The 11,764-nt window shown below is 56.1% G+C and overlaps 1 protein-coding gene across 1 annotated transcript; it reads left to right on the top strand.

The window, feature by feature from the left end:
* Positions 1 to 4,763: 4,763 nt before the first annotated feature.
* On the top strand, positions 4,764 to 6,914 carry GLRG_06770 (uncharacterized protein; the record flags this gene model as incomplete). Its single annotated transcript, XM_008097624.1, has 2 exons — positions 4,764 to 4,788; positions 5,341 to 6,914. The coding sequence occupies 2 exons, from the start codon at positions 4,764 to 4,766 to the stop codon at positions 6,912 to 6,914; spliced, it is 1,599 nt and encodes a 532-aa protein (XP_008095815.1).
* Between the last annotated feature and the right edge of the window lie 4,850 nt (positions 6,915 to 11,764).

Below are 11,764 nucleotides of genomic sequence, written 5' to 3'. Positions count from 1 at the left end.
AAAGGTGCGTTGAGGAGGCCCCTTCCCCCACGCCTGGCCTGTCCGTCTTTTGCCATACGCAGTGCAATATCCGTACACCGGGTACACTTGGGTGTTCCCATCTGTTCCAAGTCATCGTCAGCAATGGAAGCCCGATAGAAAGGTAGTGTACACAGATTTGGAGTTCACGGCACCCGTCGGATCCCGGCCGGGTTGTTTGGCGTCTTCTACCCCTGCATGAGACCCGCTCTCTGGCCCCGAATCGGCCACAAGACAGAAACACCTGCAGAGGTCAGGGACCTGACGTACGCCATTACCTACGCTTCCGCAAGAGTTCGTTGTACCCAGGTAGGCCAACGTCTAAACCATAACATCTTTATTTCCTTCGTCTGTTCGCCTCCACCCGGAACATCATCTTCCTTTTTTGAGTTGAGTTTGAGCTCCAAGGAGACGCTTCCACTGGGCATCGTCCCATCCCCTCAGGGTCACACCCTTCTCCTCCGCCATTTGCCATCGTCGTCGTCACCCATCGTGTTCATCCATCGCCGTGGGTAGGTAGTGTGCATGTATGTGTCTTGCCACTGGCCAGCCGCGCGCATCGCCTACCATCATGTACACCATCTCGAGTTTACATCTCCGGCCGACTGCAAGCCATGTGACCCTCAATCCCCGGCAAGGCATTCTCTTGTCCTTCTCAGCTTCCCCTCTCTCCTCGACCTCGCCCGCTCCCTTTGGGCCTTCACCTCTTCGGTCCACCTCGTGAGCGTCAAGGTCATCTGTAAATAGCATCCAATCTAAACTGGACGTACGCCCCGTCCGCTTTCATCTCTCAAACAAGATGCGGGCCGCCCACCGCGGTAGCCTGTCCCTCTTATCGCTCGGAAATCCGGAGAAGCCCTGCCACGACCACTGGCCAGAAAGCACCTCGCTCCTCTTCCGGTCACATGAGACAGTGCCGTACGGACAGACCGCTGTGCTGCGCGCGCGCAGGCCTGCACGAAACAAGAAACAGTATCCACGAAGCGGGGCCGAGGAGCCGAGTCCTTGTCCACGCGGTCCAGTCGACCTGATTGCGGACACGTCGCCCATTCATTCATCTGCCAGAATCTCTCTCATGGCCACCTGGTCGGTGGTACACTTGGCGGAAAGCCTCCTCGATGGCACTTCACGCTCGTCTCCTCTTCGGCCAAGCTCCATTGTGTGTTGCTTCACCTGATGTTTTGAGGACGAAGGGTCTCGGCCAACCAAAGGTCGCAAGGGACTAGGTATTTGCTTGGAATTGCACGTTTGCATCGTCAGAAGCTCAGCTGCAACAACTCTCTTCCCCCCATCCTTAGTCACGGTCGCCGCAGCATGGTTTGCTTGCCAAGCCGCAAGCGATTTGGACGGCTTCTGATAGTGTGAGAATTAAGACAGTCGAGGCAGGCAAAGGTGCGCAAACAGATATGTGGTGAGACGACGGGCGTCCAATATAGCGCATGACATATCGCTGTAAGAGTCCAAGCATCACAGACCTTTCGTCACAGGCAGGACCCTGGCCTCTCGGCCTCGTGGCATAACCACCCAAAGTGGGTGCTTGGGACGGCTGCCCCCAGGCTCTACCTACCTAGCCTGCACACGGAAGCGAAGGGCATCCCGCTACCCGTTTGGGAGAAGAACCACGCCTTGTTGGTCATGACCCTCTTCTCTCTCGCCACCCCCCACCGAGACATCAAACGCTCAGGGGGCTGCTGGTTGGTCGATCAACTGACAGGCCTCCTGCACCCTGGAAGCACGCGAAGGCGTCTTGACACGCTGGGCCCTCGGCCGCCTGCCCTTTATCCGCGCCGGTGCCGGGGATCAAGAATACCTAGAATCTCGACTACCTAGGTACCGTCTTGTAAGCACGTCTCGGATATCGGCTTGACATGCTCATTGCACAGCCCATTCGTCAAACTCTTACCGCCACATTTGCCGCCCAACCAGGGTTCGGCTTGCACTTATCATGGGAAAACGAGAAGAAACAAAAAGAATGACAAAACCGGGAGGGTCTCGGTCGGTCCAGTTTGGCGTCCAACCCCCTTCTAATAGGTAGATAGATGCACACGATGAAGGGATTTCCGTTCCGGGTGGCCGGCTCGCAGGCCAGCCGAGTCGCTCCCAAGGCAGTGCAGTGCAGTGTTGATGCAATGATGGGCCGTTGTCATGTTTACGTGCATCTTATCGCGTGCAGGATCCCCAGATCTTCAAACAAAGGCGAACAACCATAAAGGCAGAGTGAAACTCGATGGCCAACTATTATTACAGGGTCATCGGGGAATAAGTCACGGAATATCTTGCGGGTTGGCAGTCGGGACCGTATCGAGCAAGACAGCAATACAAACTCAATAAGGCAATGGTAGGCGATGCCAAGTATGCTGTCAAATTCGATGCTTCGTGATGGCCAGAAAGCGATTGGCTCTCGTGGTGATGAGACTAGTTAGTTCCATGTAAGACAAAGTTGTCATATATATCGGACGGTTTGGCGGGCTGCCCGAGTGCCCAATCACCAAACATTGCGAGAGGGAAAGAGATGAACGTGCGTCGAGAACCAGCCGTGCCTTGGGTGGATTGGGTGTACCTAGCTTCCCTCTTGTCATGATTTTTCTTTCTTTCTTCCCCTGGGCTTGAAGACTGCCGAAACAGGGTTACGCGTACGTGACCGGTGCGCTCTCACGTCTGTGTGTTGGGTGTGCTTGTGCTCAGAGTCTGCCTGGGTGGTGTCAAGAAGGAGTAGGGCGAGTAAGTCTGGCGCTACGTAAGGTCGCCCGCCTGGGCAGACAAAGGCGAGGCAGGTGACCTGGCACAACGAGAATGAACTGGGAGGCAAACAAGGAGGAACAGCACGGTGTTTCTCGGTGTTGGTAATAAGTCACCTACTTTGGACCTCCGCCGGGAATGGGAGGGCGACTCGAAGAGCAAACAAAGTAGGAAACGGCTATGAAGGCTACTCAATGCTATTACCGTCCCGCAGATTGTTTATGTTTAGTTTTAGCAGAGCTTAACATCAAAGTTGGATCAACATGCTGCACCACAGAAAAGACGTCTGCACGTCAAGCCCCCCTGCGGGAAGCTTCTGCACCACCACTACGGCCACCGAGGCCGCCATCAATCGGAGGCGTAGGTAGATAAACTAGTAGGTACCTACCTAGGCAGGCAGGCAGACAGGCATCATGGTTCAAGGGCAACGAGCCGTTGAAGAGCCACGCATCCTCGCCATGTGGGTTGCCTCAGGTTGTCACGCAGGCGGGCAGGTATACCGTATGCACTCCGCTCTGTAGCTGACACGAGAGGCAACTGGATCCATCCCTCTCCCGAAACACAGGAGCGGCACCGGCCAGTTGGGTCGGAACACGGTAGGCGAGGAGGGCAATCTGCAAATAGACTTCGCGCTAGGGGCCCAAGTTTGATCGGAGCGGCAGAACGGTGACACGTACAGGGCGGCATACCTAGCATGCAAAAGGGATTCAGCTTACGGAGGTAGACAGACGTCAATGACAGATCTCGGGCGGGCCGGATACCCAATACCTAGGCTTGGCCGCTCGTAAGGTTTCGGCTGCCCGTGGGATGCTGACTCGCTCGGCCGACGGCCCTCCTCTTCGGGCCATGCCAGGTTCGCCATGCGACGGAGCGGTCGGCGTCAGTGCCCGGAATGTCGAATACCCGCCCCGTCGGTACGCCGCCGCCGTACGATGGAGACGCCGCCGCCATGTTTATCCGATCCGCGGACGATTCAGCAGCGGTAGGTACCGAGGTCCCTTAGTAAGTCAGGGTGGGTACGTCGAAGGAAAGCCCCTCGCGGAAACATCGACCGCTCTCCGCAGCCGTTACAAGAAGGAGTCGGGGGGGCCAGCCGGACAAGAGCCCACCCCACCCACCGCACGCAGGGGGTCCGACTGTTAGAGCTTGTGGTACGGATACTGGCGGCTGGAAGTCGGAGACTAGGACACAGCTTGCTTCCCTCCCCAGCGCCGACCGAGTTGCAGCAACGATGCATCGCACATGTGGGCCGCTGGCCATTCGGTCCAACAGGACAAAGGCCCAACTGGCTGTGATCAGCACCACACAACAAACAACCCTGGGAAACGCCTTCAACGCGCCGCCCAAAGGCACCCAAGCAACCAACCACCCGTCTACCAGTCGGTTGCGGACAGAAACGGCCGCCAAGTTCTCGCTTCTGCGGCCCTCTGTTGTGAGCTCCTCATCTCGCCCACCTCGCCTTCCCTTAGGACTGACAAGGCAGGTAGGTCACTGCAGCGCTGTCCCCGAGCCGGCTTCATTCGGGTTGCATGCTTGCAAGTTGCGTTGCTTGCTTCCGACATGCCATCTCGGGGGTCGGATTGGATTCCTGTTACCCCTTTACTCGTCTACACTCTGTTCAGATCTTTTTTTTTCTTTTCTCCATTCTCCTCTTTGCTTTTGCCCTCTTTTCTCCTTGATTCCCCCAACCCGAAAAGGAGAGGGCGAGGCCAGTCGCGACGTACCAAGTCAGATCGACCCGAGTAGTAACCATGTCCCTCAACTGAGCCGAAGTTGGGATACGGATTTCTTCTCTCCATCCATATGTCTCCAGCAGAATTAACCAGGTCTCGACCCCGCTCGCCTTTCGCGCGCCCACCCTCTCTCCCCACCACCGCCATTCCCACCACCGCTGACAGTACCACAATTTGTCCCTCTACCTATTAATCTCACGGCCCGTCGACGCACAATATCATTGTTGTGCCCATAACACAACCAGAAAACCTGTCTGGCACCTTCACAACACCATGTTTGGCACATATCCCGCCTTGGGTGAGTTGACAATTTCATCCTTTCCACTTGGTCCAATCAATGCCAGCGGCTCTCCTCCATCTGTGCGACGCAGCAGACGGCCCTGCCTCGCCTTCTTCCTTTGTCCGAGATGCCTGTGCCCTTCCCAGTCTTTCCTTGCTTCATGGCCCTTTCAACGGCATATCTCCTCTGTTCCTCTAACCGCCCAATCCGTCGTGCAACGCCTTCAACGCTTCGTCGGTGCTCAGCCTCGCACGCAAGCATGCCATGCCTCGCGATCCTGCAACGGGAACGCCTTCCCCCCGTGCCAGCCTGCCTGATCTACTCCCGTTCTTTGGCGCTTCCTGCTTGGCGGCCCGCCCGCGCGGTCGCATAGGCCCGGCCCCATCCGCCTCCGCCGTCCGAGGTCATCACCTATATCATTGATCCAGCCTTCAGCCAATCAAACCCTCGGCGTCTTGTCTTACCCTCCTACACGTCGCTCCTGTCTTGTACCGTCGAAGCCGCTGTCACGCCCACACGCCTTTATTTTGAGAGATGGAAGAATATGTCATCCTAACAGTAGTCCCCTAGCAAATCTGCCAACAGGTGTCAAGGTCGATCCGAAGGATGTGCCCCCTCCAACGCCCGTCACCCTTCCTCAGAGCCGACCCCAGCTGCATGCCCCCCTGGCGCCTGCCGGCCAAACGAAGCCATTGACTTCGGTCTTGCAAAGCGTATATCGCCCCGGAGACGTCACATCCGCCGTCTTCAACGCATTGGGCGTACACCTCATCCCGGACGTCCCTCCCGCAGACCTGATCCCGGACTCGGCTTGCCTGCCCGACTTTGAGGGATGGGACCAGCTCTCCCCAGATGAAGCAAGTGAGAAGAATGCAGAGACGCGCAACCTTTTGAACAACGGCGTTCAGTCTCCTGGTTGTCAGACCTACCTCGACCGTAAGCGTGAGCTATCTCATTCCAATGAGGATGCCTTCCGAACAGTAAGGCGCATCCCCGCCCCCAAGGGCCAACAGCAGGCACGCCTTGGAAACTCGTACGAGTTTTTCAGATGCCTCGAGGCCTTCACTCCTTACTGGGACGATACTTCCAACCCCGCAAAGCCCCACGGAGAGACGGATGGAGACAAGACCGTCGTCGATACGGACAAGTCTGAGCGGGCCAACCCGTCGACCCCGGCCTACCAACGTGTCATCCGCAGCTCGGCCGGTTCATCGATGCCTGGCGAGTGTCGCCAGAGCCTTCTGACAGCCTTTCTGAAGCTCGTGGCATATGACTTTGGCTGCAACGTTTCCGCTCCCCGAACCGAGCCCCGTCTGCACATTACGGCCGCACCCCCGCCTTCGCAGCCGTCCAAGCATCAGGTTGAACCTCAGGCCCCGAGAAGCTCCTACTTTGCTTCTGGATGTATCTTCATCTTCCGCACCCCGAGGACGCGCGAAGCTGCTCGGCAAGGTGTGGTGGAAGGTCCTCTGGCCGCCGTCTCTGCCCGCGCAACCATCTCATTTGAAAGCAAAAACGACCAGGACATCGATCTGGCACGTGAGCTGGTAGCTGCCCTCGTCACGGCACAGCATCGTGCGAGAGAGGGCAAGACAGAGAAGCGGTTTGGTGATGGTGCTTGGTGGACTACCAAGCCCCGTTGGGGGGGAGGTCCTGGAGGTCCCATCGGCCGCGAGGTTGAGAGGGATGCCATCCAGGGCGACAAGGACAACGTCAACGCCGGGACGGGACAGCCCGCCAGTAAGCGACCGCGCAAGAACATGTCCATCTACGACAACTACCGTATGGTCCGCCCACCCTCGGCCAGCTGGGACCATAAGACTCGCTACGAGGCCATTGGCAAGGTTAAAGGAGCTGGCTACGACGACATTTATGTTATTAGCTCCCTGTTCCACCACATCAGTATCCTGCGCGTGCGTGTGCCGGAGCGCCTTCTGGAAGTACTTGAAGGTGCGGACGAGGGTGGCGTCCACCGCAGTTGGGGCCAGTTGGAAGCGCGTCGCAGTCCCTGGTACGACTTTTTCGTGTTGGAGCAGCGTCTTGACGCCATGAAGTTGGTTTGGTCGTTGATGGCCTGGCTCATGAGAAAGGAAGAGACAACGGCCGAGAAGACAGGAGAGGATGTCAAGATGACTGGTGCGTAAAGCATTGTCGACTAGCGAGCATCCTTTAAAGCCGATGATTTCCTTTCTGGGTACGTTAGTTTGCCTACGTGGCTGCTGTACAAAGATGATTTTCAATAAACCAAGTGCCTCCCCAGGTCATGGCGATTATCCGTGGCGTTGTTCTATTGCAGTCTGGCCCCATGCTTTGAAAGGACCCGATGATCCTATAGTATATCACGGCATGAGCCGAGTTTGCATGGCCACATGCTAGGCGCCGATTGTTTCTCCCCTCTGCCGGCTTTATCTTGGAACAAGTACCCGTTTCCCTCGATGACGAAGTTATGCAGCTTTCTGACTCTGGGACTGCGTGTAGAATTTGCGAGCCCGGCCCAGGATATCATACCTCTGGCGACAGTTTGATGGGAATAGATGACGGGCCAACCTTTATCTTTGGGTGGCAAAACACGATAGAAGACTTCTCGTTGGTTCGAGCTTGGCGTGCAACTTTTGTGAAAGTGGCCTTGGAACCACCGTATCGAACCTCCCGACCAGGCTTGGCACAACAGAGAGGTTTGCCGTCCACGGCCGAAGGGCAGCGAACCAGACTCGCGGCTTTTCTCCCCGACGTATGCTAAGCCAGCCAGGTCAAACGACCAGAGCGGGAAGGTATCGAACAGACTGCTCGAACCTGAATGGGCGGCTGCCTCGGCAGCGCGCCGCACCTCCCCGGCCTCTGGCCGTGTTGGATCGTGGTCTTCATAATATGATCCCCAACCAAGTGGCCAGCAACCGGGGCCGAGGTTTTCTCGATAGGCCATACTGGTCGCCGAGCTCATAGCGGAAGCCAAAGAGCACGACGCACTTGCACGTGGATTAGAGAGATCGTGTCTGCGGCATTCGAGAGCAGGGAAGGGCCCCCCATCCTCGTGATCCGCCAGTTAGACGGTTCCGGGTCTGAGCGGCCACGGTTATCTGTCGAATCCCCAATGTTCGAGCACCAACGAAGATATTGACGACCAGGTGGCGGGGTTCGACTGGTCGACGGTGCCCGATCCTAGGACCGCTCCTGGAGGAGCTTGCGCGATTTGCTTCGCTCTTGTCGCATACTTTGGCATTCTCCACGGCGCCACACTGCTGTAATTGATTACAACCTGGCAGCAAATTCCCAGCGTGGTTAAGTCACGGATGGTTCATGACCCTGGGTAAAGGGGGGGCATGGGCTCATGGAATCGCGTTGGGGTGTTCAAAATCAAACAAAAGACGCAATAGCCTCCAAACGCTTCTATTTTTACAGAATCACTGCTCCGGTGCAAAAGGCAAACGCTCCGGATTTCTAGGGAGTGGGTGCCAAGCCGATGGTGTTGGAAGCGACTGCATTGCAACCCGGGATAGTGTCTGCCACGGGCTTCGGAAGCCACTGCTAATATGCAGCGGTACCGGTGAGTCTCCTAGGGGAAGTTTGCTCCGAGACGTGGCTTCGGGGTATTTTGGGAAGCGCATAATCTGGTCCGAGTAGATCTGGATTTGGCCGGAATGCGGGAGGATACTAGAATTCCAAGCAAGCAGATGGGGGCCAGGGTCCACGTGGCTTGTCAACGCTGGGATGGCTTCATGCAGGCACGCACGCTACATCTCGGAGTCGGCTAGACAACATATATGCCTTGTCTAATATCGAAGGAAGGGATATCTCAAGGCCACGGGGGTGTCGGTACAACTCAATGCTCCAAGGTGTTGCACGCGGTTAGGAGTGAACCATCCGGTATTGGTTGTTCAAGCAGCCCCAGGGAATCCGTGCCGTGCCGCCATGTGCCAGAGGCTTGGTACCAGAGGCTTGATTAACGTTGTGTGGCCTCGCCAACGTCGAGTCTTGGCTCGCGTCGGCGCCCTCTCGTAACATAGTAGCCTGGTGTCCAATCCATCGGACAAGCGTCCATTTACGGTAATAGCCGCCGGTATGCTCAGAGACACTGCACCGCGCCTGCTGTTGCGTTGCTAGTGCAAAGATGACGTCTTCTGTAGTGTAGGCATGGCTTCTCTAGATTTATCGAGGTCTCCCAATCGCCATTGGGGTTTGTAGCCACGTTCTCAGGTCGTTGAGACATTGCATTTGAGACGTCTTTAGGGAATGGAGGCATCTCGAGTGTGCAACTCGGTGTGATGAGTGGTCAAGACGCCAAAAGCTCACACATATTGTGCGAGTGACGGTGTCTAAGACAGTAGACGGGCGGTTGGGATTCGAGGTCTGGATACCGCCTGTGCATATGCCAGCGGTGTTGCTTCTGGACCCCAAGTTTCTCGCTCCGAGCAAGGGGTCCAAGGGCCAGGACGGAGGAACGACTGTCTGTCATTCGCCGTGATCCGGTGCCGCCCCTGTCGGTCAGGTGCGCCACAGTGATCGGCATTCCCGTCACCTTACCTCTTTTGGATCGGGGATTAATAGGGTGCGTACTTTGACTCCTGTCAACCACAGATATCGTACCCATCTTTATTTCTTGTGGCGTTAGAGGCGACGGGCCGAGTGGAGGAACCGGCCAACTAGGGGAACAGCATCCGTCGCTATCGACACCACGCTCCGCTAGATCACGCACCAGGAAGCCCCGTGAGACAGCAATGGGCCTGAATGTGAATTTGGGAGCAGATATTTGGACCAGGAGCCGATAATACCATGTCATTTATTTTATTTTATTTTTAAGCAGAACCTCTCAACCACTACTGCGGGGCGGAATGGCCTAACGACGCAGTGGCGGTCGGCGGCCGCCGAAACACAGTCTTGACTCTTGCAACTTCACAAGGCGTTTTTATCTTGATGTTGTTGGAGGCAGGTGAAGCCAGCTCAATGTATGGCTCGATTGACGCGAGACGGTGTCTAAGCGGTATGTCGTTTCGCACTGACGGCCGTAGATCGGTAATCGCTCGCGACAATCCCTCAGCTGGACCAGGGGTGAAGGCTCAGCGGGACTGGGTGGGGATTCGAGCAGAAGCAAGCAGGGTCAAGGAACCCAGGTTAATTAAGCGTCGTCGTCGTCGTCAGGCCAAGGTACTGACCGGTACAGTAGGCAATCCAGGTATGTGGACGTAAGGAATGTAGGGGAGCCGATTTGAGGTAGGCATGCATGCATGCAAGCAACCTCAAAGGAGGGCAAGGCGGTGTTTCACGCGCGACTTGGAGGTGTGCTGGATACTATTCTGTTTTGGTGACTTCTGCCGAGACCGACTGGCCGGTCCAGGTCGGGGTTGATTAAGTTGGAAACGTGGAGTTTGGGTTTTGGCAAAAGTTACGCAAACGTGGGGGGGTGGGTGTGGCGCTGCGGCTGATGGCGGTGCGGATCGCAAAAGGAATGCAACGGCTCTGCATCTGTAGGATGGTATCTGTATCTAAGTAATTGATATCGCCGTCGACGTTGTAGACGTGAGGTGTGCGCGAGCCTACCAAGCTAGGTAGCGTACCTACCTACTATGTATGTGGTAGGTATCCAGATTGGCATAGAGGAAACTCGTCGGCCCAAGACCAGAGAAATGACGACGATGCCAGAGTACATAGAGTCTAACCGTCGCACATGGCAGGGCAGAAACAATGGAACCGAACCCTGGTTATCCGGTACAGTGGGGAGTTGTGTTAGGTACCAGGGTATTACCAGGTAGGTAGGTTAGCAGTTGGGTACCTAGTATGGTGTACATAAGAATACCACAGCCAGGTCACGGGTGACTGGGGCAGGACACATACCTGCACGCACCTGCACACACATACATCCGCGACTGGCGATACATAATAATGTGTGTAGGTGCCCTCTCAGGGACGCGGCATTGCATAGTGGCACCGCAGGAGTTTATTGATGATGAACGTCCTGGTGAGGCTTAGCGTCATTGTCTCTGCGCCCATCTCTCGGCTCTCACCGGACCTAAAGATTGTCGGTCCGTGCACATGGATGATTGATGCCCATCTGCACCCTTTTTTTTTTTCTGTGGTGTGTTATTTCTTCTCCTTCTTGGCCTTGCCGTTGTATCTGCTTAGCTAAGACCAGTGACCTGTCTATGGAGGTAGGTTGGTAGGTAGATATTGGTGTACCTTAAGAAACACACGACCTGGGGTTTGATAAACAAGTACTCGGATCCACCTCCGCTAGCAAAAGGCTCTTGGCCATCGAGGCCGTGTCTGCCGTCTGCCGTCCTTTCCGTCTAAGCCCAATCAATAGCCACCGTGCGTTCCTCTGCCACATGCCATCGCCTCCCTCGGCGACTGCGACAGACTGGCCCGATGGGCCCGACATTACGTAGTCTAGGTTGTTAGCTGCTCCATCTTTGTGTACCTCGCCTTGTTTCTCGCACGTCAGCAACCCCCGCCAAACGATTGAGAGGGTAGGTAGGTACCTACTGAGTAGGTAGGTGGGTAGGTAGGTAGGTAGGTAGGTAGGCAGGTAGGTAACCTAAACTCGAATCAACCCCTCCACCGCCGCAACGCCGAGGCGCATCTCGTGGTTCCTTGCCCTCCTCCTCCTCCTCCTCCTCCTCTTCCTTCTCCTCTTCCTCCTCCTCATTCCGCCAGCACATTTTACCTTTGCATTCCTCACTCCTCGCTTCCTATACCCGAACGCTCCGCTTACTACCCGTCAGTCTTTTCGCTCGCCTCAGCTCCGACAACTCAAGGGCGCAGTGTATCGTTGCCCTTTCTACTACGGCCACCCCGACTCACACCTTCTTTCTGTTGCGCTAGCTACTCAATTGACTGCTTCGTACCGTTGATCCTCTTTCATTCTTTCTCTTCATCCGCCCAAGACGACTCCTACCCCAAATCCGTCCGAGAGCCCGGTTCTTAATCACCAGGTGTCAGCTAGCAGGGTCCCTAACCCACCCTTGCTGCATGATCCGTTTGCTGGTCTAACATAGTTACT

Source organism: Colletotrichum graminicola, assembly GCF_000149035.1.
Source record: "Colletotrichum graminicola M1.001 genomic scaffold supercont1.27, whole genome shotgun sequence".
NCBI lineage: Eukaryota > Fungi > Ascomycota > Sordariomycetes > Glomerellales > Glomerellaceae > Colletotrichum > Colletotrichum graminicola.
This window is presented reverse-complemented; position numbering and strand designations above follow the sequence as displayed.